This window comes from Rhinolophus ferrumequinum, chromosome 4 (assembly GCF_004115265.2).
Source record: "Rhinolophus ferrumequinum isolate MPI-CBG mRhiFer1 chromosome 4, mRhiFer1_v1.p, whole genome shotgun sequence".
Classification (NCBI taxonomy): domain Eukaryota; kingdom Metazoa; phylum Chordata; class Mammalia; order Chiroptera; family Rhinolophidae; genus Rhinolophus; species Rhinolophus ferrumequinum.
The window spans coordinates 66,890,646-66,918,432 of NC_046287.1; the positions used below are offsets into that span (position 1 = coordinate 66,890,646).

Consider the following 27,787-nt stretch of genomic DNA (forward strand, 5'->3'; position numbering starts at 1 on the left):
AGGCCTCCGTCTGAGTTGAAAGGATGACAGTAGCAGGTGTATTTCATTCATTTAGTCATTCAGCAGACGTTTGTTGAGGACCTACTGTGTACAAATAGAATATGAACTGTACACTCATTTCATGTTGGCACATAGAACCGGGATATGAACTCCATTCCTACCCAGCCCCCAAGCTTCCGGTCTCCCCCTGCAGGGCCTCTTGCGCTACCCATTGCGCAGGCGCAGATGAGACCCACTCCTGGAACAGAAGGCAGTGTACACGTGCCTGAGTGGTTCCGCTTTGTTCCAGAAGTTTCTGGAACAAAACTCCTCCCACTGGGGAGCCAGTGGGAGGAGTTTTGTTTCGCTGTGAAGATTTAGATTCCGAGGAACTGTCCAAAGAAGACAGCTTAAATTAAGGTTTGTGGGGAATGTGGAGGATGAGGTGAGACGGTTTAGAAGCTAGTAAGGTTCTCCGTGAATTAAAGAGGGAAAGAATATTCGTTATTAGGAAGTTCAGGGATTCCTAACTTTGGCCCACAGGTAGGTATCCAAGGGGCCTGAGCCCTTCAACACCGAATGTGAAATGTTAGCTTTTTCAGATTAGCTAGTTCCCATGCCCGCGCCCTCTCTGCCCTCGTGGTGAGAGCGGCTGAAGTTGCCCGACGCCTCCTTTCGCAGCTGGGGAAACTGAGGCACTGGGAGGGGAAAGCCCTGCGGGTTGGAGATGGTCTCGACGCTGTCCCTTCGATCGTCGGTTCTCAATTGCGGAAGGCCGGAAACGAGAGCTACTAGTCCTCCGTGCCCTGTGCACGGAGCTGGGTGCGTCGAGCGTTCCATAGGGATTCGTTCCAGGCCGCGGGCGCCGTGGTGCGGATTCCCGGGGGGCGGGGGCGGAGCCGCGTCTACTGGGGGCGAACACTGGGCGTGGCCTCGTCGGGGCGCCGCCCACTCCTGGCGGCCGCTTGGCCCCACGCTCGACCTGCGGCTCCGGAGTGTGGAGGTGCGGAACGCCGCAGGGGTGACGGCTGCCCTCGGGGGCCTGTGCCGCCCGGGCCATCTGGGCTGCCGGCGCGCCGCGTCTTCACCGAGCAGACCCCGCGCTCAGACGATGCCCGCCGGCGCTGGTCGCCCACTGTCTCGCTGCAGGAGCCAGTGGACGTGGGGGCGCTCGGGTAGGCGAGGGCGACTGGGGAGGGGTCGTGGAGGCATTTGGACTTCGACGTGGGTGCGGGAGGTGAGCATCGCCCGACGGCTGACGGGGCGGGCAGGCGGATGGACTTAAGTGCCCGGGGATGCGGCCGCCGCGTGTCGGTGGCGCTTTAGCGGTTGTAAGGGCTGAGTGGAGATTTTGCGGGACTGCTTCGCCTTGGTAGTTCTTGACTTTTTGAATGTATTAAAGTTTTTCGGGTCCCACAGTGGTGTGGATGCAGAAAAAGCCTCCTATCAGATAATTTAATAGGAGGCACTTTCTAAGCCCATCCATACACAGATCTTTTATGGCAGTTTCTACCCTTGCCATGCTTGTGGTTGAATTTATTCCATTTATTTGGAAAGCTCAGTTTGAGGTAGACAGTTTAAAGAAAAACTGTTTAGTAATGATGTTACAGAAACTGGAAAGGCTGAAGGTTATCGGTAACTCCAAGGCTAAACGATAACACAGTTCCCCTAAGTTTTAAAAATTGTGGACTCCAAGTGCAATGTGAAAGCAACCCAGCACCGTTTAAGTGCATTGCTTGCTTTTTGGGCTAACAGATGAATATGGGACTATTTAAAAGTATAAAGTCGAAGTGACATAAAATTATAATTTGTTTATTTAAGTTTTTGAATTTCCTTTTTGACAGTTATGGGAAGTGTGTACGTATAGAGAAACAAGTGTTGCAAGCAAAAGTGATTGAGTTCACATACAGAAAATTTTTCCTAGATGTTCTGGAAAGGTTTTAGGCTTCATTCAAAATATATCATTGCTGATTGGAAAGGAGAACATTTGAGGCTTACAGGAGTAAACTGGAAGAGTAAAATCAGTGTTTAGGGATATTTTCAATGCTCTGTCATTACTCACTGTCTTCAAAGCTTCTAATTAAAAAGCAAAAAGTCTTTACCTTATTGCCCAGATATTTAAAATTCTGAACCTTCCCTAATTAAAAAGATGTCAAAATTTTTGAGAGAATGCCTAAGAGTCCAGTCTGACTACCCATGCACATTTTTCTCTTTAAAAATTTATTGACTAATTCATGTGACGAGGGAAAATAAGGAATTAGCTGTAGAAGTCAGTTGTAGACCAATAGGAAGAATAGCATGATAATTTTTATTTACGTTTTCTGAAATTTTAACTCTAGTGGCTAGTGATAATTTCAATTTTAGTATCTACGGTATTTCAGCCATATTTTATTTTTATAGTTTAGTACTTTAAAATTTTTATCATTTCACAATATATACATATGGAATCATTTTGTACACCTGAAACTGATGTAGTATTATATGTTGATTATAGCTCAACTAAAAATGTTTTATACAACCAGTAAAATATAATTATAGTACATTTATTAATAAAATATCATTATAGTAGTTAAACTCAATTGCAAGTGACCTGAGGATAATTTTTTCTCTCAGTACACCTACTAATGTACTTGGACACTTTTAAATTATAAAGTTGTATTTACTATACTGAAGGATGACATACTGTACCTGAATTGCAGAATTTTTAAATTAAGGAAAACAATCACTATTTTCACAGTACCCAAAGATTAATTATAGAAAATTGACAATTATGATTTTTGGTACATGTGTTATTTTGGTCTGTGTTTTCTGTGTTCCTATTTCTTCTGTCATTTATTTCAAAATATCTTTACTTTCATGAAGGATGATTTAGAGAATTTGAAGTGCCTGCATGTTATCCTGTTAGATGTGGTGGAATCTGATTAACTCTGCCAACCCTGAATGTGTTGCACAGTTGGGATTAGTTTTCATCTAAGTCTTACCTTTTTTCTAGTCATATTTTGTTACTTATCCTTATTGACTAAAAAGGAACTTTTTTTCCTTTCAACAAATGTTTCCAGAACACCAGTGTTTTATTGATTGATTAGTAGATATATTTACAAGTGATATTCTAGAGTGAATTGATTTGAATTTGTAATAATTTCAGTTTTATAAAGTTAATCCAGTAGTAAGGTTACATTGACAGAAATTAACTTTTTAGAGGCAGCTCTATTTAACAGGGTGAGATAAAGTTGCATAATAAGCTGAGCAAAGTTCAGAAAATTTTAAACTCGTATATAGAGTAAATTTGATGACTGCTTTAATGAGCAACTTTGCCTATTAATATAGTCCCTAAAGTCTTGTAGGAACTCTATATCCTTGGAATGTGTAATCCACATAATGCAAAGCCTTTGTAATTACTGCTCTTTGAAACTAATGATAGCTGCTCCTGAGGGTCTGTCTTTAATTACAACAGCTGAGACTTTGGCAAAGATGCAACTACTGCCTTTACCAGTGTGGTTGTGAATATATGTGGACAATTAAATCCTAATCAGAACCTAATTTTCATTTTGGATAGCTTTGGTAGTGCTTATTGGACCCTAGATGTACAAAAAAATACTTTGATTTTTAGGTTTGTCTGAGAGGTTTAACCCACTGTACCTCAAGTTGAGGATTTTGAGGACAGTACTGCAATAGAGAATAATCACTGATTTTAATAGCTAGCTAGTCAGGATACAAATCTAAAACCTGCACAAGGGAAGAAAATACTTTCCTTTTGCCAATGAAGATAAAACCACATTTTTTCACACTTTTTTATAAGGGTGAGAGCACTGCCATATTTAGAGGTTGAACAGCCAGACTATAAAGTAAGTGTGTGTATGTCTGTGTGTATTTAGAGGTTGAACAGCCAGACTATAAAGTAAGTGTATGTCTGTGTGTGTGTGTGCGAGAGAGAGAGAGAGAGAGAGAGAGAGAGAGAGAAACATTTTTAATATTAAGTCAACAGGAACCATTGTAATACTGTTCTCTAGAGGTTCTTAACTTGGGATACATAGACTTCAGTGATTTTGAAGCCCCTAATTGTTTGCAAAAAAAGTGTGGAGTTTGTTAATTTTTGTTGAAGAAAAGATATATGGCTTCATCTGTAAAGGGTATGAAATACCTCTTCCCCAGAAACAAATTTAGCAGTAATAAACTTGAGAGAGGTTGTTTTTAGAGGAACACATTTTCAGTTTTATAAACTGAAATGGTGAGATAGTAGCAGAGCTAGGACTCAAACCTAGGTTTTTGACTGCCAATCCTTTGCATCTTCCCTTAGTCCACATTTATTGCACCTCACAGTGTGACCTTTTTTTTGATAGGACAACATCCTCTACTCTGGTTTACAAGTAAAGCCTTGTTTAGAGAGACATTTCAAGCTCACATAAGCATTTTAATGTCGGATCTTAACAGAAACTGTGAGCAAAAACATGAATTATCTGTAAAGGGAGATATGAACAAATATTTTTAATATAAATAGATGAAAACATTGCCACAAATTTTGTACCATTAATATAATAGAACGAATCAAACAAGGACAAACCGTTTATAAAATCAACGAATTCTTTGCTAGTAGAATTACATATTGTGGTAGTCAGGGAAGTTTAAGCCCTTTGAGCTTAGAATGATAGTCTTATTTAATAAGGTTTATATATCTTTTACATTATATGTATTGTGTTTTGTATGAAAACATAATTAGCTAAGGAACAGGAAGCAAGTTCAGCAAACAGCAAAAGCAAATTTTAAAGAAAAGTTCTACAAACCCATCTTTCTTGAAAACCCAGGTTTTTGTGTTTGCATATGTCTGGCAAGCCCATTTCAATTAAACCTAGTATTTTAATTTTTCCAAACTTATGCCTGCTCATCTCAGGTATTTCGCCCATACAAATACAAGCACTTTTATATACAGAGGGTGCCAAAAAAATGTATACACATTTTAAGAAAGGAAAAAACTGTATTAAAATTGTAATAATATATACCAATAACAAAAGACGAATGCAAGTCCCATTTGACTTCAGCAATTACAAGAGGTGCTCCAAGTGGGTTACCATCAGTGTAATTTTAATACGTATATACAGAGGGTGCCAAAAAAAAATGTATACACATTTTAAGAAAGGAAAAAACTGTATTAAAATTGTAATACAATGAATGATGCTAGTTTTCATTTGATTAACAGCATCTTTTGAGCGAACGTCATGCTACATACATATTGCTACCGTAATTCAATTCAACTTCGAAAAGTAATACGTAGAAAACATCTCTTAAAAAGTATACATTTTTTGTCATCCCCAGTATATATATAGTTTGTTTTCTCTAAAGGCTAAAAAGAGAATAGAGCCTCACAGGTCAATGAATAGCATAGTTATTTGAAAAAGAATGAAGGAACGTTAAATAATTAACATTAATCTGTAAGGTTTAAAAGATTACACCTCCTTATGCAATTAAACATGCACTAATAATAGCCAACACTTATTTAACACTGTATAAATAATCATTGTTCTATGTGTTGCATATATTAATTCAGTTAATCAATACAGCAGGAGAATGTCAGTTAACTGAATTAACTTACTAAGTAGATATTTGCTCATTTTCACTTTCACATATGATGAAAGTGAGGCACAGAGAGATAAGGTAACTGGTCTAAAGTTGCACAGTTAATAAGAGGCAGAACAGGATTTGGAACCAGGTGATCTGGCTTTCCCAACTGTCACTAAAAATATTTATCTCTGATCTATGGTTTGAGTAAGTTAAATAATTTTCTTTCTAAAAACAATCTATCTGAACTACTTATGCTAAAAAATTTTTTAAGAAAAATTATTTGCTACAGATTTGTTGTCTGGAAAAATCTGATAGCAAATTATTCTGTTTTGCTCACCGTATATTTAAAGTGACTATCCAAAAGTAGACTAAAATTTTTAGTCTTGACAGAAGAATAGTATCACAAAAATCAAGGAAAATGATTCAAGTTTATTTCTCCACCTAGGGTGATATGGCCAGTATTCTAGGCACTTTTCTCCTTGGGACTCCCTAATATTCAAGTTTTGCCTACAGGTTCTTTTAAGCCCTTTAGATCTCCAGTCCATCTACTTGGTGTAATCCCCACCAGGTTTATTTCAGTATTTTAATCATTGCATGATTAAACTGCTTCTACCGAATTTTTGAGACACCTGTTTGTTATTAAAGTCAGGTAGAATTTTAAAATGAATGTGATGTTAGAAATACACAAATTATATTGAAATCCATCCTTGATAGGAACATTAGTAAGGATGCACATTATTACCTTGTTGCCAGTATGAAAGTTGGATAATTGCCAGTTGTTACCTTCTTAAATTTAAGTTTAAATATGGAAAAAAACTTCAGTTTTTAAATGAACGTTCTGCCTTTTTCATGAAAAGGATGTATAATTAGATAAATTTATTTAGGAATTATAATTGTATGTTAGTGTCTTCTGGGCATGACTCCATTACAAATACACATGATCTAATATTAGTTATCTTTTTTAAAAATTACTTTTTACCTTATTTTTCTGCCCTTAGCCATCCATTTCTTACTTTTAAAAAGACTCAGCAGATCACAATAGGTGAATAATGATTTTGGTGGCTATGTTTTCTATACCAAGATGTGTACAAAATGAAACTACTATTGAACCTTGAACTAGCACAAAAAAAATCTTAATATTTTAAAATGAGAAGAAGATCTTGAATAGCAAGAATAACTCAATGCACAGTTTATTGAGATTAGAGAGCAATTTGAGGAGTACTGTTGATTTTTAACAAGAAAACAGTCCAGCACAGGAGGAAAAGTTGATTCGGGGTTGGTTCAGTCCTAGTTAGAAACTTAAGAATCAATGCCTCATGTATTACCTGTATATATATTTTTTCTACATTAATAAAAAATGAATTGTGTCGCTTTTTAGATATGATGTATTTTAGAGATTATTTTGTTGTTGGGAAAAGTGATAGATTCTCTACAAGGATTAAATAAGGTGCTCTTATTGTTTCTCTTCCAAGAGTTTTATGTTTTTGATTCCCTTGAAAATTTTGTGGTATTACTTTAATCATCTGATTATTCCTTTGTATTTCCCTAATGCCTTTGAAAAGTCTCATAGCCATAATAGATTACCTACTAATCTTATCCTTGTACCTTTGCAATTCCCTAACTCCTTTTTGCTTGTAATTTCCATCTGCTGAGCAGAGAATGGACTCAGTTTGGGATTATATCGATTGATTGACCTATTCCTCATCTTTAACAGCCCTGTAGCTCAATTAACTTCCGTACTTTACACATTTGTAGCAACACATCTAATTTCCAAGATTTTTGCTAGACAATAAACTGTTTATATTTGCGTAGGGAGGACAAGAAGTGGCTTTAAGCTGGCAAAGTGGTGATTTTCTTGCTATTTTTATTTGCTTTTCACTGTTTGCAATATAGTAATTTAGAGGAAGGCATTCTTTATAGTTAATACTTTGGTTCATTAGTAGCAACAATTACTCTCCTTGTGTTCATCTATAAATATTATAAATCAAGAGTTATATGTAGAGGAGAAGTGTAGGTAATCCAAGTTTATTTTCCTTGTTATAAAATAGGTTGCAAGTTATGCTTTGCTAGTTTACTCCATGACAGAGTGGTTCTATTTTGGTCAAGCCAGTCAGAATTTGGGCTTTTAAGGCTGAAGAAAGGACTAGGACTAGCGAATTGAGTTAGTGAAGAGTCAAGCTGTTTTCTCACCTTTCTCTGTAACCAGGATGACCTTGTCCTCCTTGTGGAACCTAATCTATTTTTACAAAAGCTCCTAGCTCCAAAGGGAAAGAAACAAGGGGAATCCTAACCTTTTGGGGCCCCTTAACTTTAATTATTCCCCTGATGAAAAGCAGCTGGACTGGAAGTACTCTTTCCCATAGTTTAGACTCTTGGGATAGTCATTAAAGCATGTAAATTACTTTTAACTTTATTCTCATTTGACTGGGTATAATTAGATAGATACAGGATCCTCCTTGGGCCTGGAGGGAGAGCCTGCCCCAAATTTTTAGGGAAATCCATCCAAATGGTACAGGATATCAAAACAGAATTAGGAGGTCTGAGTCACCACAAAATACAGAAATCTTTGAGTACTAGTTTTTGCTTCAGGTTTAGGAAACTTCTCATGTTGAAGGTTAGTTGATCCTACATAGACAACTGACATGGGTTATTGTGATGAAATAATTAAACCACATAGTTTAAAAGAGCATCCCTTTTGCCAATTTTCTTTGCCCTGAGGGCAACAGACTAAATCTCAGCAATAAATATAAATGAATTTGCCTTAAGAAATACACTGGTAATCCTTAGACCTTTCCTTTCTGGGGTTCCCAAATTTTATTGGTCACGATTATCTAGATTGGTGGTTCTCAAAATGTGGTTCCTGGACCATCAGCATCACCTGAGAATTTATTAGAAATAAAAATTATTTGGCCTCAGCTCTGACATACACAATTGGAATGTCTGGAGGTGGGACCATAATCTGTGTTTTAATAAGCCCTCTAGGAGATTCTAATATATGTTACAGTTTGAGAAATACTAACCCTAGGTCATCAGGGATGAACCATGATTTTTTTGCTTTGCTAGTCCATTGCCTTATAAATACCTTATTCCTGTGGGTGTTACTGCCTCTGTAAACACCAGGAATCGGCAAACTGTGTTATTGATATTACATTAAATGGTACCTAAGATAAAATTGTTGGTGGCCTTCACATTACTTTTCTACTTTCTTGTCATTCCTTCTTCCTGAGTGCCTGGAACAAGGTAGCTGCTTGGTAAACATTTGTTAAGTGAGTTCAGTGCCTGCCTCCATTCCCTCCCCATGAAGCAAAACCAGTTTCTTATTTCTTCTGGATTTTTTTCTCTGCAGGAATGTTAAGCCTGAAAATGTCGTTCTCTGTTAAGAATATTTCTTTCTCCTAATAGTGACACTGGTTGTAAGATTGCTGATACTAAAAATAAAAAAGAAGAAAGGGAAAAAAGAAATGGTTCTTATGCTTTCCTCAGAAGTATCTAAGATCTCAAATTTAGTTTATGTCAGAATCACCAGAAGAATGTGTTAGGTCACGGATTGCTGGGCCCAACTCCTAGAGTTTCTGAGTCAGTCAGCAGGTCTAGGATGGGACCAGAAGATTTGCTTGCTGACAGGTTTTCAGGTATAGTGATGTTGCTGGTCTAAGGACCACAATTAGAGAACCACTGCCCTTAGTTCACTCATCAAAACCAGAAGGTAATTTCATGAATGAACGTTAGTTCCTGGCACTATAATTGGAAAGTATATACCTGGATAACAAACTTATTGAATAATATTTTTTTCCAGAGGTGTTTGTTAAAATCTTTTTCAATACAAGACTTTTTTTTAGACTTCTTCAAAAACTGACTCAAAGCGTACCTTCCTAAATAACCGAATTTAATGTGGAATAGATTCTTTACCCAGATCTTGCCACACTGATCACTTCATTTCTCTGCTTCGCTGCTTCTTTTCCCCTCAGGTTTTGTCCAGAGTTTAGCTAAGCAACTCCAATATATTGCTACCTCAGCATTCATTTTGTTTGACCAAGCAACCTGCAGTGAGCTTAAACTGACACCAGTCCTCTCATGGAAGTGCATGCCCTAAGTAGTAGCCCTCAGAGTCACAAGCAAATGGAAGTTTCTGGTATGACTTCCCCAACAGCCCTTGTGATCCACAGCCTCCCTCTGCCTCCCGTTGCCTTCCCCTTGTTCTCCCCTTAGAAAAGGCCCCCATATGGCTTACCAAAACCCTTCTCTTTTGGTTTGAGTTGACCAGTCCAGCTTTAGCCCACGAAACCCAAAGCTCTGCACCCAGAGACCCTGAAAAGGGCCTTGACTTCCATGTGTGGTCCCTTGAGGCATGTTAAGGACCCATGAGTAATGAAGTTCTCTATTTCAGTTCCTCTTGTGGTCTGTTATTAAACCTTGACTCACCAGCTGGTACCCTGTGCTCCACTTGATAAGAGTTAATTTGACAAATTCATTACAAGCTAACTGAATTTTCCAATATAATTTTATACTCAAACATATGTTGCTTGTGTATCTTCTAAGTTGATAATTTGCTTAGTCTCTATTTTCTGTCTTCAAATACAACAGGTTCCTAAAGAATGGGAAAGTTGAGATTTATTTTGAATTTTTTTTTCTCACAACTAAACACAATTTTGTAGACTTGACTCCTCGTCACTTGAATTCTTACATAACACATTCTTAGCATCTCTTGTAACAGGTTACAATGAGATGAAACCGAGGCTTTTCCCCTCAACTCTTCTATAAGCCTTTTTTTTCTTGCTAAATGGATGGTTTAAAGAAGAAAATCTGAAAAATGTCAATGGGTAAAAATTCTTATATTTAAATGTAATGTTAGTTGAATGTTTTCAACCATACCCATACAACTCCATACATCCCTCTGCAGATTAAATTCAGAGTTACTGTACTAGACAGGTTCTAGTCAAGAAAAAGTCTTGAAGACAGTTTTGGTTTCTTTTTTCATGGAGTATCTCCCACAAATTTTTGGAAAGGCTTACCAGATCAGTACCTTATTTGTTAAAACCTATGGTTGGTGTTGCTCTGTAATTTCAGTGTCCCCATAGCAACATTTATTTTTTTCCTATTCCAGGGGTTTTGTTTGCCACTGTTTGCCCATTCCAGAAAGTCTGGAACAGCCTGTGGAAGTGTCTTTGTGTTTAACATCCTTCCTTGAGTAATTTTCATGATCAAATTAAAAATTAATTGGTCACTTTTATGTCCTTTTACATATGTGTTTCTTATTATACATGCCAGTTGTGTTAACTTACAAATTTGTTTCAGAATTTTATTAATGTACTGACTTAAAAATTATCCTTTAACTTACTATAATTACAATAGACATGCAATGCCACTAATCGTCAATTTCCAAATGTACATGTTGCCCATGTAATTGTTACTAAATATTTCATACCATTATTGATATTTTTATGTGAATGCCAGTTCACGTGGGAATTTGTGAGGGATATAGACCATCACTATCGAATTGCTCAGAATTTCTAGTTCCAAAATTAATTTGTCATTTTATTTTTATATGTCAGTCTCTCATCTTTATTACCCTGAGATTTAGTGAATATAAGTACCCTAATTGTTTCTTTATATTCTCTATTTTTATTTCTTTAGGTCTCTTGAACAATTGCATTTCATTAAAACACTTCAGTAATTCATCAGCAGATATTAAATCAGTAAAGGATAAGATGTTCTTTTGTTTATATACTGAGTTTTACAGTGTATAGTAATACTTTACTTTCAAAAATGGATCTATAATGACTATTTTAAATACCTTTTTTATTTTCTTGCATGCTTAACTTGTAGGAAAAGAAATCTAGAATTTGGAGGCAGTCCCAAATTTTGCTGGATGTTTCACTAATAAAAAATACCTTTTCTTAAAGAATGTGTAGCATTTTAATGTATGGATTAGTACCATATAGATATTACCGTGTAATCAGTAGTATTATCCTGAATTCAAGGCCTAAGTGGTATTTTAGTATTGTCCTGAAATCAAGACTTAAACATGAAGCTAATTATAAGAGTTCATTAAAATTTGGACAGTTATAGTTTGTTATTGTTTCCATGGTGCGTACAATCAGAGTTAAGATTTAAATAACTGTAAAAAGAAACTTAAGAACTGGTTGAGATAGTGTAGTGGTTTATAATCCAGGTATCAAGCCTGGACTTCAAAAACAGTTTAGCACCTGGGAAACCTTAGGGAAGTTTCTTAAACTTTCTGCGCCTCGATATTCTCTCATCTGAAAAATGGGAATAATATGACCAGTCAGTGAAGGTTAATTGAGATGCTGTATATAAAGTGCCTAAACAGTGCATGGTATGTATTGTAACTGTTTGCAATGACTGTTATTTAAATTTTTGATATAAAACTAACATAGTTACTTAGTGTTTAGTGTTTTTTTGCAATATATAAAACTCCAAGAGCAAGTTCATCTGCTTTGTCACAATGTTATTTTCTCTACTAGATAGCTGCATAAAAGTAATGAGCTGATTCTGAATAGCAAATGAGAACGTACTGAAGGGAAGAGAAAGAGAAGGACTTACAGAGAAAAGAGGAATGAGAAAAGAGAAAAGAAAGCTAGGGTATTAGACAGAAGGCACTGAGACATGCAGAAAACAGACTCCTTCTGCCCCTAAAATGAAACAAAAGCAAAAGGGAAACAGAAATCAGGAGAAATAAATGAACAGAGAGGACAATAAGAGATTTTTATGACCATAATTCTGTACATATTCCTGCCTTTTTTTTGTAGATATTCCTTTGTCACTTTTCATGTATGGACTGAGTTCTGATCATAATCGTATGATGGTAGATTTCATTGAAGAGTGGTAAGTATTTCAAATAACGGCTTTGCTACTGCTATTACTTATTTTACTGTATTGATTTTGTTTTCAACCCACTTTCGGTAAATGCTTTTACTTTGCAATTGATTTATAAATAATTTGGCATTAAAAAACGTATATGAAGAATGTGTATATTTTGTCACACATTGGAATACTTTTAAAGTATGTATATTGTAGGGACAGAGTCCCAGAGAGCAGTTTCCAGACTCTCAGCCTCACGTGGAAAGCTGCTGGCTCGGTTATTAGATGGCCATCAGTTGTAACCAGTTAGCCATTAGCCACTAGTATAACTGCCGTGGCTACGCTAGCAAGGGGGTTGTTGGTTGGCACAGAAGCGGATGGCAGAATCCGGATCGTGTGGATCCTGATTCCTGTGTCACCAACCTAGCCGCCAGCTAGAATATAGTGGTATGAACTCCCTACCCATGGCTCCATTGGTGTTCCTTTTTGGCCTCACCATACTCTGTGTCCACCCGCCAAGAGCAGGAGTGGGACCAGAGAACCTTCATGACATATATATTTATCCTTTGCAGTAAATATTTATTGGGTATTTGTTTTATATGGAGTTATGATTGCAATGTACAGGAGATTGAAAAATGAGTAAATCAGTCCAGTGGAGAAGATTGCCCGTATGACGTTGACCTTAATTTAGCATAAGTATTGAATCTTTGAATACCTAATTTGGAAAATCAGGCTAATATGCAAATGTTGCTTAGAACATTGGTAGTATTCAAGATATAGATCTGCCTTTTGAGCCAATACATAAACTGGATAAGAAACTTAGTTATTTTGTAGCAGATTTTTTGTTGTTGAATCAAAGGTAGTATTGCCACATTTGGTCACCCATGTATTAATCAGATGGGTTTTAAATTATATTTGGTTGATTCTAAAAACAAAACGTCTCAGAGAATAGAAATAGGACCAAATGTTGACATTTAAAAAAATAAAAGTGCTATTGTCATCAACAGAAGTACTCTGTCTACACAAGTAAGTTTTCTAAGTATTCATAGTTTGAAAGTTAGGGGAGAGTTCTGGGCTGTTTAACTTTTTTTTTCTATCAGACTTTGATGGCATCAAGTTGCATGCAGTGTACAGTTTCTTACATATGCCTGTATGTGGAACCACAGAGAAAATGTAAAAAACAAACAAACAAGCCTGAAAGTGGTAGACAGAGACTAGGTGCAGAAGCCTGAAAAGTGGTAGAGAGAGGATGAAGTATAGAAGAAGGCAAAGCATTTTATAGTTTACAATACAGCTTTCAGCCTTACTGAAACACTGATGAAAAGAGTAGAGCTAAGGAGCAGACTTTTAGTGAGTGACAGAATCAGGACAAGAAACCCATGTCTGCTGATTTGTTGTATAGAGTCCTTTCTCTACTATGTCGTAAGTACTTTTAATAAATTGTTTTTGAAACCAATTGCATAAAGACAACTTGGAAGGAAAGTGAGAAGTTGAATTGTTAAGTGACAAGAGTATGAGCTCCCTTGCCAGGTTACCCTCAGCTGTATGTAATCAGGCCAGAGAATTTCGATTTTTTTCTACCATATCCAACAAACTCAAAAAGAATCTGGAGGCTTTGGCAAGAAATAAATGATAAACTTTTTTTTTTTTTAAGAGTTTTAGGATTTGCAAACCAGAAACACAACTAGGCAATACCCACAGTTCTCCAAAGAAGGAAGAAGAGCTAAGAGTTCTTATAGTCAAAAGCATATTTTTGAGAAGAATCAGTCCTGCATTCTTATCTTAGCCTCTGGATTGATCTGAGATGGTAATCCTCTCTGGATGACTGGTGGTCTGGATAATAGATTCAGGCAGTCTGGATATGTGAACAGGACTGAAAAGTTTAAGTTTCCAGCTTAGTTAAAACAAGAATAGAATCATCTCTTCATGCCTCAACCTACTTGATTTTAGTAATTTAGCAGCTCGATTACGGTGACTCCATTTTATTTCTTCAGTCTATTCCTAAAGTCCTAAAGTAACTGTACCAATTCATATGATCACCAGAAGCATGTAAGAGTTCTCATTCCTCTGCACCTTTTACAATATTTGATATTGTCAGACTTTAATGCTGATCTGAGAGGTCTGGAAAAAATACCTCATTGTAGTTTTAGTTTTTGTTCTCTAATTGAGCATTTTTCATACTTTTTTTTTCCCCCCCGCTGTATGTGCCTTTTCTTCTGTTCAGGATCTTTTCAGGTCTTCTGTCCATTTTTCTTATTGGGATATGGATGATTGGTCCATAGTTTCATTTTTCAACATTTAAATGATGGATCCATTTGGAATTAATTTTGGTGTAAGGAGTAAAATAGAGCTACAGCTGTGTGTTTTTGTTTTCTAATTGGCGAGGCACTTGTCTCAATACCATAGATTCCCCACTGATGTGAAATACCAATATTAGCATCTTCAAAATACTGTGTGTTTGTTGGTTTTCTCTTTTTCCTCACTATGGTGTTTCATTGTATACTTTTGTGTCATATCACAGTTTTAAGTTGTCAATTATTCATTATCCCTTTTTTATTAATAGAACCTGAATTTAATGTAGTGGTAGTGTACCCAACTATTAATAATTATAAATGGTGTGACTATTAAGCAAATTTTTCTCCAATTACTCTCAGAATTACTCTCAGATCATTTCCTTGATCTGTTTCTTCTTCTATATGACCTTTAGTATTATTTTTGTCGACTTGGAGATTGAATGAACTTTAAAGACTTAAATGTAGGAAGATTTTTGCATACTCACAATAATAATTATTCCTCAAAAATATAGTACGCATAATCTCCTTTTAAGCAAATCTTCTGTGACCCTCAGAGTTTTTAGACGTCTTCATACCAGCCAAGGCTGTTTCCTAAGTTTATTCTTAAGTATTTTATATTTTTTGTTGCTATAATTTATGGAATCTTTTCATTTTTTCAGAAGTTATACATTTACAAAGACAAAAATTACAAAGGTAATAAAGATATAAACTGACAAATCGCTCTCTTCCTCATTGTTAAATTACCTAGTGTTCATTTCTCATAGGCAACTAATGTTATTGATTTCCTTTAGAGATAGTTTATACACATTTAATCAAATACTCATATTTTTATTATTCAAGCATAAAAAATCAAACGAAAATCAAATGCTATAATGAACTCCTGTCAAACCTCAGCAGTTATAAACTGGATAATTTTTAATTAAACCCAGATACCTCATTATCTCCCCTCTCTTGTTGAGAGAGAGAAAGGGAATAAAATCAACTTGATTGATTTTTTTTTTCTTTTTCTTTTTCTTTTATAAGGAGGGTGCAGCTCACAGTGGCCCATGCAGGGATCAAACGGCAACCTTGCTATTATAAACACCATGCTGTAACAAACTGAGCTAACAGGCCACCCCCTACTTTATTGATTTTAAATCAACTTTATTGAGAATGCAGCCTATGGGGAAGAGATGAAAGATATGAATTAAGGGTTAAGAAACATGAAGAGTAAAGCTAGAAGTTTGAATATACATAACTAGAAGTTTCATTCTAAGAAAATAGAGCAATATTCAAAGATAAAGATAAACATAACTGTCTAAGACACTGAACCTTATATATAAGAAATCTATCAAATACTTAGACTAGAACATCATGATAAAAATGCAGAACACCAGAGACAAAGAGATTTTTAAAAGCTGCCAGAAAAAGAGATAGCCTATAAATGAATGAAAATTAAATTGGAAGCAGTTTCTTAACAGGAGCAGTGGATGGCAGTAAGTATTGGGATATCTTCAGAATGCTGAAAGAAGATAGCAGTCAGGAAAATTTAACCAGATATGGCATGTCTCCCTAAAAATAGAATTTATCATTCAAATAAAGAATTAAAACATTCTCCTTAAAATCAGGGAAAGGACCAAGACGCCTGTCAGTATCACTTACACAGTCAGCTCTCCATATCTGCGGGTTCCATATCCACAGATTCAACCAGCCATGGATAAAAAATATTCGGAAAAAAATGTTATGTTGTTGCAACGTGTACTCCATAGTTAGGCCTAGGATGACTGTATCTGTACTGACCATGCACAGACTTTTTTCTTGTCCTTATTTCCTAAATAATACAGTATAGCAACTATTTACATAGCATTTACATTGTATTAGGCATTATAAGTAATCTAAAGATGATTTAAAATATATGGAAGGATGTGCGTAGGTTATATGCAAATACTATGCTATTTACGTAAGGAACTTGAGCATCTACAGATTTTGGTTTACGTGGAGGTCCTGGGCCCATGTGTTTATCAGAGGACAACTGTATTGGACAGATTCGACATGTATTAGAATTCCTAGTCAGTACAGCAAGGAAAGCCCAAGACATATAAGAAATGGAAAAGAAGAAACAAAATTATAAGTCACTATTATCTGGCTTTGAATTCTGGATTTAGCACTTCCTCGCTTTGTGCCTTTGGGCACATTACTTAACTTCCCTGCACTTCTTTTTCTAATTTAAATAAAGGTATTTTATAGGGATATTATGAGAATTAGTGGATTGATATATATCCAGCACACTTAGATAAGTATCTGGTACCTAGTAAGTCTAGTAGATAATTGTTAGCCATTATTATTGTTATCACCAATGCCATCTTAAATATAATGGCAGTGAATAAAGTGTAACTTTTAAAGATATCATGTATAGTAATTTAAAAATTATAAAATACCTTATAATAAATTCTGTAAAACCCTCATGGAAAATTATGAAACTTGACTGAAAGATATTAATTACATGAATGATAAGAATAAGTGGAGAGATATACCATGTTTACAGATAGGAAGACTAATACAACAGTGTCATTTCTCCCAAAATTGATCAAGAGAGGCAATGAAATTACAGTTAAAACCTAAACAAGATTTTTTTTTAGATAAGCTTATTTTAAACTGTGTATGTAAGAGCAAAGATGCTTCAGAAGAACAAGATTTGTTTTTTCTTTTCTTTTGGTTATGCACAAACATGTATCCAGATTTACTATGGTATGGTGTTGGTTCAGGGATGCAGAAAAGCACCAACCAGTAAAATAGAGCAGAGAGCCTAGAATTCATGCATATATAGAAAGTTCATTTATGTCAGAGATAGTATTATAGATAAATACGGAAAGAAAAGATGATTCAAATAAATGCTAGCAAAGTTTGATATTCACATGGAAAAACTGAGCCACTCTTCTTGACCTCAGACAAAAATCAATTTCAGGCAGACTAAAAACTTAAAGATGAAAGGTAAAACTATAAAATTTTAAGAAGAGAATATAGGGGATTATCTTTATGACCTTTGGGAGAATTATTTCTTAAAGTTGATCAAAAGCAAAAAGAAAGCACCAAATGTAAAGGAAAAAGTCATGATTTTGACTACATTAAAATTAAATATTTCTGTTCAAAAATTGAAAAGACATGTTCTAAAAGTTGCAGGAATTATTTGCAATGTGTAAATTGATGAAGAGTTAGTATCTCAAAAAGATTTCTTGCAGTCCACCTGAAACTAATTTTAAAAAAAAAGGATTTCTTGTAAATACATAGAATAAACAGCCGCATAGAAAAGTGGGTAAAATACTTGAACAGGCATTTCACAGGTGTATAAACACAAATGGCCAATAAATATACTCAGTAGATGATCAGTCACATCAAAAATCAGAGAAATGCAAATTAACCACAATGAGATATCATTTGCATCTATCAGATTGGCAAAATTCAAGTGCCAATATCAAGTGTCAGGATACAGAGCAACTGAAACACTCATACACTGTTGGTGATACTATAAAAATTCAGTATAATAAAAGATTGAGAAGTTAGACTACATAAAAATTAAAGTTCTGCTATGGGAGGAAAATACCATAAACAAAATTAAGAGACAAAAATATTGCAACATTTATGACAGATAAAAATTAATTTCTCTCCATATATGGTGTCCTTAGAAATTGTTAACTAAAAGACCATCTTTCCTGTTTAAAAAAAAAAAAAAAGGGCGGAGAAAAAGATAAGAACAAGTGATTTCACAGGAAAAATAAACAAGACTACTCAACCTCACTCGTAATGAGAGAAATGCAAACTAAAACCACTAGGTTCTATTTTTGTTTGAGATTAGTTTAATAAAATACTCTTTTTTGTTTTTCAGGGAATATTTTCTTATGCAAGTAAAAATTAATTAAAACAACAATAAATGGCAGGTAAAGAAAGTTGAGTTATTAAGAGAATAAGAAAGCACAGCCTGAGAAGTAGCTATAAAATCAGGATTATGAAGTCACAAGTCAGGGGAAGAGTATATTTCAAGAGTTGATTGGTCAAGAATATCAAATGTAGAGAAGCCAAGTAAGTTATAAGCCAGAAATGTACAAATGTGAGTGAAAGACTGATAAGGACATTGGTGACTGAAAAGTGCTGTTTAAGGAAAGTTAATGGAGGGAGAAAAGAGTGAGGAGGAATTAGGAAGTGCTCTCCATAAAGGCAAATATGACCCTGGCAGGTTTTGTTTATTTTGTTTTCTAAATGATCAGATTTGAGCCTATTTAAATGCTGTTGGACAGGATAGAAAAGTAAAGTAGGTAGGGAGGAAATGAAGAATATAGTGGAGAGATAATTGAGACAATGGGAGCATAGGAAAGAGCACTGAATTGGAAATCATAAGACCTAGCTGTTATCGTTTTAATTTTTTGATACTTAGTTGCTGCATCTGTAACAGGAACTGGCAAACTTTTTCTGTAAAAGGCTAAATAGTAAATATTTTAGTCTTTGTTGGCCATAGTGTGTCTGTCACATTTATTCAACTATACTCTTCTAATAGGAAAGCAGCCATAGATAGTAGATAAATGAATGGGTGTGGCTGTGTTCCATTAAGCTATGAAACCTTGAATTTCATATAATTTTGTAAGTGACATAAAATTATTATTTTTTTCAGTCATTTATCTTGTGGGCCCTACAAAAACTAGTAGTGGGCTGGATTTCTCCCCAAAGGCCATACTTTGCCAACTCCTGATCTATCTAATGAAAATTTGGACTAAAGTATATTTCATTTCTACAAAAGATAGTCTTGACTGGTGGATTCTTAATCTCACTAACTGTATATTTAGTTTATCATTTGTATGATCTGATTTAACCTTTTGTTTATCAGCAGTAATTCTTAGTCTCAACTATTTGGAACCCTGCGGAACTCAGAATTGATTATGTTTGTGACTAAAGTTCCAAGAACATTGTTTATTCATCATGTATTCCTTAGGAACTCTTTCCTGAGATTACTAGAAGTGGGATGATTTCTATCATACCTGTATACTATCATTACAATAATTTATTTAATATTTTAAAATACACTTATTTTTATTTACATATATTTGGAGATGGAAAATCAGTATTACTTGGCACAAGTAAAAGGTAATAGTAAAAGTAAGTTAAAACAGAATAGTATTAGTATTATTTGCCAGAAAATCCTAAAACTGAGGCATTGTTTCTTTTTGTTAAAAAGAGAGATCAGCAAATTTTTAGAGATGTTAAAGGTAAGGTAACAACAAGCTGATTAATTGAAAGAGAAGTGAAAAAAACTTTCTCAGTAATGCTTCATGTATCTATCTACAGTCAGCCTGAGTTGCCTTATGTTGGGAAACCTTTTCATAACTGATAGCAGTTGAGTCTTAATTAAAGGAACTCTAGAACTCTCTGAGTTGCTCAATTAAAACACCAAGTACTGTTATTAATTAAAAACTCTTTGATAGTAATTAGGTAAAAATTTTGCAGGCTTAGTTAGTAATTTCTAATCTATAACCAGCTGTCCTAAGCATTCTTTAGATTTTAATGATAGTCTTAGGAAACTCAATACAAATATTCTTTTAAAGTATTAATATACTTGGAGGGGATTAAGTTCTTAGCCCTGGCTATTAGACATAAAAGGGATTAATTCCTTTGCAACTAACTTGTGTCTGAAAGATGTATTACCATGCATTACTGCATACAGAGTAATGCATTACAGAGGAAGTTAGTGACTTATCCAAGGTTAATTGGTTAATTGCAAAGCTAGGATTAGAACCAACATCACTTGATTTCTAGCTTTACAAACTCTATAACTTGGTGTCATTAGTATTGGCCTCAGAATTACCCTAGTGATTGTGTGCAGTTATTGTGTACCAGTATTGCAAACATGTGAGGTATTTGATACTATTAGCCTCAGAGAGTTAGGTATTTTGCCTGATATGTAGCATTGATAACTAATGGTAGAACTAAAATTTGAACCATTATGGTTTTTTGCCTTTCTAAATAACATTAATTTTTAATCTGCCTAGTATTTGGGTCTAAGCTTTTTCTTAACATCTGAGACTTATTATCTTTCACCCCCAGAAATTCCCAAGCCCTTTTCCTTTCCCCTTTAGCTTTTTAGATCCTTTATAATTTTTATTTCTCATCTTCTCTTGTGAGCACCTCCAGCACACTGTTAAAGGAAGCACAGTGATAGTGGGTATTTTTGTTTTATTCTTAATTTAAGAGGTGGTGTTTCTTACATTTATCAATTTGCTATAAATTTTCAGTAGATACCCATCATCACGTTCTGAATGTATCTGTCTATTCCTCTTTACTATGGCTTTTATTTTAAAAATCATAAATGAGTTTTGAATTTGATTAGATGCTTTTTCTGTATCTTTTGATATAATTACTTGATTTTTCTCCTTTAATAAGTGTATGTAGTAAATGAAATGTACATTATTTTCTAACACTAAGTATCCCTTGCATTTCTAGGATGAACTCGGCTTGTTTATGTTATATTAATATCATTTTTAGAATCAGTTTGTAACTACTGATTTAATTTATTCTTAATAGTAATAGGGTAGTGATATTCTTATAATTTATTTTGTATAATCTTTCAATGTATTTGCTTAAAGTTGTTCATAATATACATACACTTAAGACGTATGAATAGATATTTTAGTTGTTGAAGAATGCTTCTGTTTTTGGTTTTTATGTTTGATCTTTAGTTCATATACTAGAGATCTTTAGTACATATACTAGTTCATTTGTTTGAATATCTGTTAAGGACCTGCTATGTGCAGTACATTAACTATTCTTAAAATTTTTAGAATTGATTTTTTTCTCTCTACTCACCACTGTTCACCTAGAATAATCCAGGACCCCAGTGGACACCTCAGGATTCAAACTTCTGATTTCATTTTTACATACAGAAAAATAAATAATATATGAATACATAGATAATGTTTATAGGACTAGTGTATATATTTTACAAAATGTAATATATATTTTTGCATAATATATGTAAAGATAAATAATATACATAAATATAATGGTTTGGGGACTGTGATATGTGAACATAAAAAAATACATGAATTTGTTACCTCTTTAATGGGGCTGATTTGTTTGAGCTGAAGTTAAAGGGGTATTATTCCTATTTGAAAGTTATATCTGAAAAATTGCTGAGTGCAACTTATTTAATGAAGGACATTGAATACCTGTGCCCTGAATATTCATTTCATCAGTTTTTCACTTAGCTACTTTGTGGTTAAATATTCTCCTAAGCACTGAGAAACAAATTCAGTGAATTTCGGAAGTCTTTATTAGTAAATTCCACTAGTCGAACATTTCATAAGAAACCACACAGCTGAAATATCATCCGTCTTTCCTGAAAATATAATCTAACTGCATTTAAAGTCAGTATTGGGAATTTTTGCAGCACTTGGCTCTTCAAGTAAAGTATATTCAACTGATGATTGTATACCTTTGTAATATAAGTCATTCTAAATAAATTATTCTCCCTTTTTTCCCTTATGAAATGACCAGTTGAGTATGGCAGTGTTGGCAGCTATCTCTGGAGTTGGTATCTCTTCAGGGTATTCTTATTAGGAGGCAAACACTACTAGTGTCTATTAGTGTTGCTGGAGGAGAGAGAGGCTGATTTTCTTCTCTTTGTAGAGGTCTCTGTCCATTCCCTATTCTGGTCCTTGTATATGATTGAGAAATTGCAAGAACACCTTTCATAAAGGGAGGAGGAGTAGGGATGGGGGGAGGATCCTCCATGAGCCTTATATAGAATCTTACCTTTGTGATCTGTCTGTAGAATTTTGGCAGCTCTTACTTTGGATTGTGACTTAATGTTTGAGCTAAGCAGTTGATAGATACCAGGAGGCCCATGAACCATATTATGAAATGGTATGAAAAATACATATTTACATGTATGTGAGCTCTATAGCTTTCCTTTGATACCCAGTATGAGCTCTACTTGAAAGGTTAATAATCAATGTGTGGAGGGGGAGGGGGACTGAGGAGAGAAGGGAAGAGGGAGGAAAAGGAATTTGTTGTTATTACTATGACATTATATGATGTCTTAAACCTTATTTGTAGAGTGATACTAAGGAAACGTAGTCAATGAATGACTGTTTTAGGCCATCGATTGTAGAGATAGCTATGTAATAGTTAGTTTACAACCTTTCTAAGTTTCTCTCAAAGCCAAAGATTCTGATTTAGAGAACATCATATATTCACAAAAGTGTTTAGGGAAAACACTTTTAAAAATAGAGTATTTGGCAAGAATTTTACCAAATGTTAGTACAATAGAAATTGATGTTTGGAAGTTATTAAGCTTTTCAGGAACATGGAAGATTTTTGTTACCCAATTACAAGTACATGAATTATAAGGAAAAAGCCTGTTAGATACTACAAAATAAGTATTTTTTAATATTATAGAATAGCCAACGTTGTTAATTCATATTCTCTTTTGGGTAGCCTGGCAAATTGGGATTCAAACCTGTTGCAAGTGTGAGCAAGAATATATTTAGTTCTGTGTAAGAACTTTTAAATGATTTTACTGCCATTGCCTCTTCTGAACTTACTTTTTGCTTAATAACCTTGGGTTGATTTTAGGCCACCAATAAAATGGAAATGAAAGAGATTGCTAAACAGAAGACACTCTGGAAAATGAACTCAACCAGTGAACCTTTATTAGTTACTGGTATACAAGTCAATCCTTTGAAGAAATTCACCATTCCCAAGATCAGGAGGACAGCTGGGAAAGGTAGTATTTCTATGGAAGATGGGGTTGTTTCATAACTATTACTGTGCTTCTCTGGTTTTTAGTTTATATTCTATTTTAACTGTGTAAAATTAGGTTAAGTCAGTTCTTTAATTCCTTAAATGCACCTGTACTTTAGTTCCACACAAAATGGAGTAGACACATGTCTCCTATCCCTCCCACTAAATATACCTAAAAACTCTGAACATCATATATAAAACAAACATAAAACTTTGAAAGGTGGAGAGAAGAAGACAGACCAGCTACAGACCCTGGGACTCAAGAAATAATGTAACAGTAAGTTCTCTGGATTTTCTTTTTGTTTCTGCTGTCTCAGATTGAATACCCACAACTCAGGAATACCAATTGGCACAGACACAAAAAGCCGCCAGAAAAGTCTGGCATCTCTTACCAAGAACTGGGAAAGGAACATCCTGGAAAGACAGAAGCCTATTTGACAATAAACACCCTATTTCTACAAAACATTAGGGGGAAAAAGAAAACATAGCCCCTACACCTCTGTCAACAAAGGCCAAGTGGAGGCCTAGACCCATGACTCTCCTCTTTATGGCAGTAACAAGTTCCTCTCCCTGCCATCCCCCGCCTCTACAGAGTCAATGGATTTCCACCTCTGCCCGGTGATGGTGAGTTGCCCCTTCTCACTGTGAGTAGAGTCAGTGAAGACCAAGTGGAGAGCATAGAATTCTGTCACACCCACCAGTAACAATGCACCCATCCCTCTCCCATTGTGTCTGTGGAGGCTGAGTAAGAACGTAGACTTCCACCCCTTTCTCACAGTAAAAGACATCCCCCCGCTCCCCCGAGTATCAGTGGAGACCCTATGGAAAGCCAAGACTTCATCCCTGCCTGATAGTGAAGAATCTGCGCCCACCTTTCCCTACTGGCACACTTTCACCTGCCAGCTCAGTTTTAGTAAGCTTGTTAAAACACAAGATTAAATGTGATCCAGTCTCTCTTAATACCCCAAATGACCAAGATATAATATAATTACTTATCTTACCACCACCCAGGAAAATCTCAAATGAGACATGATAATCGATAGATGTCAACACCATGTTGAAACAGATGTTGGAATTATCTGACAAAGCTTTTAAAGCAGCCATCATAATGATGTTTCACCAAGCAATTTAAACAATCTTGAAACAAATGGAAAAATAGAAAATCTCAGCAAAGAAATGGAAAATGTAATAATGAACCAAACAGAAGTTTTGGAACTGAAAAATGTAATAATTGAAACAAAAACTCATTTGGATGAGTTTCAGAGAAGAATTGAGAAAACACTGGAAATAATCAGTGAATTTGAAGATATAATAATAGAAATTACTCAGCCTGAACTATACAGAGAAAACAGAAAAAATTAGCAGAGCTTTAGGGATCAGTGGAACAATAATAAAAAATCTATCTTTTTTGTCCTTGGAGTCCCAGAAGTAAAAGAGTATAAAGCTAAAAAAGTATTTGAAGAAATATTGGCTGAAAATGTCCCAAATTTGTCAAAAGGCATAAACCTATCCATTCAAAAGTCTAATTAAACCCTAAACAGGATAAACACAAAGAAATATATGCCAAGGCACATCATGATCAAATTTCTGAAAACTAAGGGCAGAAATAATCTTGAAACTAGAGAGAAACCACATGTTATCTATAGGAGAAAAATTGTTTGACAGTAGATGTCTCATTAGAAACTATGGATCCCAGAAGAAGTAGCACAACATTTTCAAGTGCAGAAAGAAAAGAACTGTCAACCCAGAGTTCTGTCCCCAGCAAAAAATATCCTTCCGGAGTAGAAGTGAAATAGACATTCTCAGGTGAAGTAAAACTTAAGGAGTTTTTTTTATCAGCAGATCCACCCTAAAATAATCGCTGAAAGTTCTCCAAACAGAAAATGACGAAAGAAGCTAGGAACATTAAGAACAAAGGAAGAACAATAGAAAGAGTAAAAATATAGAGAAATATAGTAGACTGTCCTTCTCTTGAGGTTTCTACTTATGTTTGACAGTTGGAGCAAAAATTATAACATTCTGTGAATGATTCCCAGTGTATATAGAGGAAGTATTTAAGACAATTATAAAGCAAGATGTTACCTACCATTGGAGGGAACTGGGTAAATGAGCTATAGGATCTTCCGTATTATTTATTACAACTTCATGTGAGTCTAGTTATTTCAGAATTAAAACTTTTATAAAACACTATAGATAAATCAAAACAGAATTTTAAAAAATGTTCAAGTAACACATAGGAATGCAGGAAAAATGAAATAGTTGAACAACTGAGGGAAAAATAAACAGTTAAATAGCAGGCTTAAGCCCTAGGATATCAATTATATTAAATATAAATGATCCAAATAAACTAAAAGACAGAGGTAGACACAATAGATAAAAAACATGACCTAACTATATATTGTCAATAAATTCATTTCAGATATACTGATACAGGTTGGCTGAAATTAAACATATGGAGGAAGGCTATGCAAACAATCAAAATAAAGTAGAAGAGGCTATATTAATATCAGATAAAGTAGACTTGAAAGAAAATTATCAGGAACAAAGGCAGATGTTGAATAATGATGAAAAGGTCGATCCACCAATAGCAATACTAAATGTGTGTTCGCCAAACAACAGAGCTTCTAAATACATAAAGCAAAATTGATAAAAGGAGAAATGGGCAAATCCAGAATAACAGAGACTTTAGCATACCTCTCTCAACAATTGATAGAACTACTAAGAGAGAAAATCAGCAAAGATATAGAAGAACTATATGCTGTCAACCAACAGGATCTAATTGACATTTATACATTTCTCTACCAACAACGGCAAAATAGGCATCCTTTTTAAGCTCCCATTTGACACAATGTTTTGGGATGTGAAACACATTTCAAGATATTTAAAGGAATTGAAGTTACATGAATGTGTTCTCTGACCACATGCAAACTAGAAATTAATAATAGAAAGTAATAAATAATTTTCCAAACACTTGGAAAGTGAACAATATATTTCTAAATATTCATAAGATTTCAAAGGAAATAAAAAATAACATTGAACTGAATAAAAATGAAGATGCAACATATCAGAATTTGAGGGACACAGCTAAAGCCATTGTTAACAAATATACAAGATCCAACAATTAAGTTGACAAACACATCGTAGAAAAAGTGCTATATACCTCATTGCTGAATATCACTATGGTCACCTTCAAAGTACTCACCTTGGGAAGCTATGCACCAACACCAGTGCCTAGTTCACTCTTCAAAGCAATTTTGGAACTCTTTTTCTGGAATGGTCATCAGAGCTTTCATACACTTGATGTCCTGAATGGAATCAAAATGTCTTCCTTTCAATATTTCCTTTGTCTTTGGATAAAGAAAGAAGTCATTGGGGGCCAGATCAGGTGAGTAGGGACAGTGTTCCAATACAATTATTTGTTTACTGGCTAAAAACTCCCTCACAGACAGTGCCATGTGAGCTGGTGCATTGTTGTGATGCAAGAGCCATGAATTGTTGGCAAAAAGTTCAGGTCGTTTTTATCTAACTTTTTCACGCAGCCTTTGAGCACTTCCAAATAGTAAACTTGGTTGACTGTCCATTTGGTACAAATTCATAATGAGTAATCCCTCTGATATCAAAAAAGGTTAGCAACATTGTTTTGACTCTTCATTTGGACTGAGGGAACTTTTTTGGTCGTGGAGAATTGACTGACTTTCATTGTGCACTTTGGCGCTTTGTTTCAGGGTCGTATTGGTACACCCATGTTTCATCATCAATGATAACACAGCCCAAAACATCGTCTTGCCTCTCCAAAAGGTGTTGGCAAACTTCAACTCTCTTTTGCTTTTGTTCATTGGTAGGCTCCTTCGGGATCATTTCTGCACACACCTCTCATGCCAAGATTTTCAGTTAAGATTTTCCTTTTTCTCTGCTGATGTTTACTTGATCTGCTATGCTTCTCACAGTCAACTGACGATTTTGAGGCACAGGTCAATGAATTTTTGCAATATTTTCGTCAGTTCTGCTCGTTACTGATCTGCTATGCTTCTCACAGTCAACTGACGATTTTGAGGCACAGGTCAATGAATTTTTGCAATATTTTCGTCAGTTCTGCTCGTTACTGACCGCCCTGACCTCTCTTTGTCAGTGAAGCATTCTCGCCTCTCAGAAAAACCATTCATCCATTTGTAAACTGCCATTTTCTTATGACATTATCCCCATAAACTTGGACTAACATGTCCCTGATTTTACTTCCACTCTTGCCAATTTTAATAAGAAATTTAATGTTTGTTCGTTGCTCTAGTTCAAGCTCAGACATTCTCGTGATGGCACACAAAAACACGTAACAACAATAATGAACACCACTCAGCAAGACACTGCCACATGTC

At 35.1% G+C, this 27,787-nt stretch overlaps 1 protein-coding gene across 1 annotated transcript in view; it reads left to right on the forward strand.

Moving 5' to 3' along the window:
* The first annotated feature begins 993 nt into the window (after positions 1–993).
* TEX15 (testis expressed 15, meiosis and synapsis associated) overlaps positions 994–27,787 on the forward strand; it is a 58,681-nt gene continuing 31,887 nt past the window's right edge. Inside the window, exons 1-3 of the mRNA XM_033103895.1 lie at positions 994–1,154; positions 12,306–12,381; positions 23,250–23,400. Of these exons, the coding sequence (XP_032959786.1) occupies positions 23,262–23,400 (139 nt within the window). The 5' untranslated portion in view covers positions 994–1,154; positions 12,306–12,381; positions 23,250–23,261. The remainder of the gene's footprint in view (positions 1,155–12,305; positions 12,382–23,249; positions 23,401–27,787) is intronic.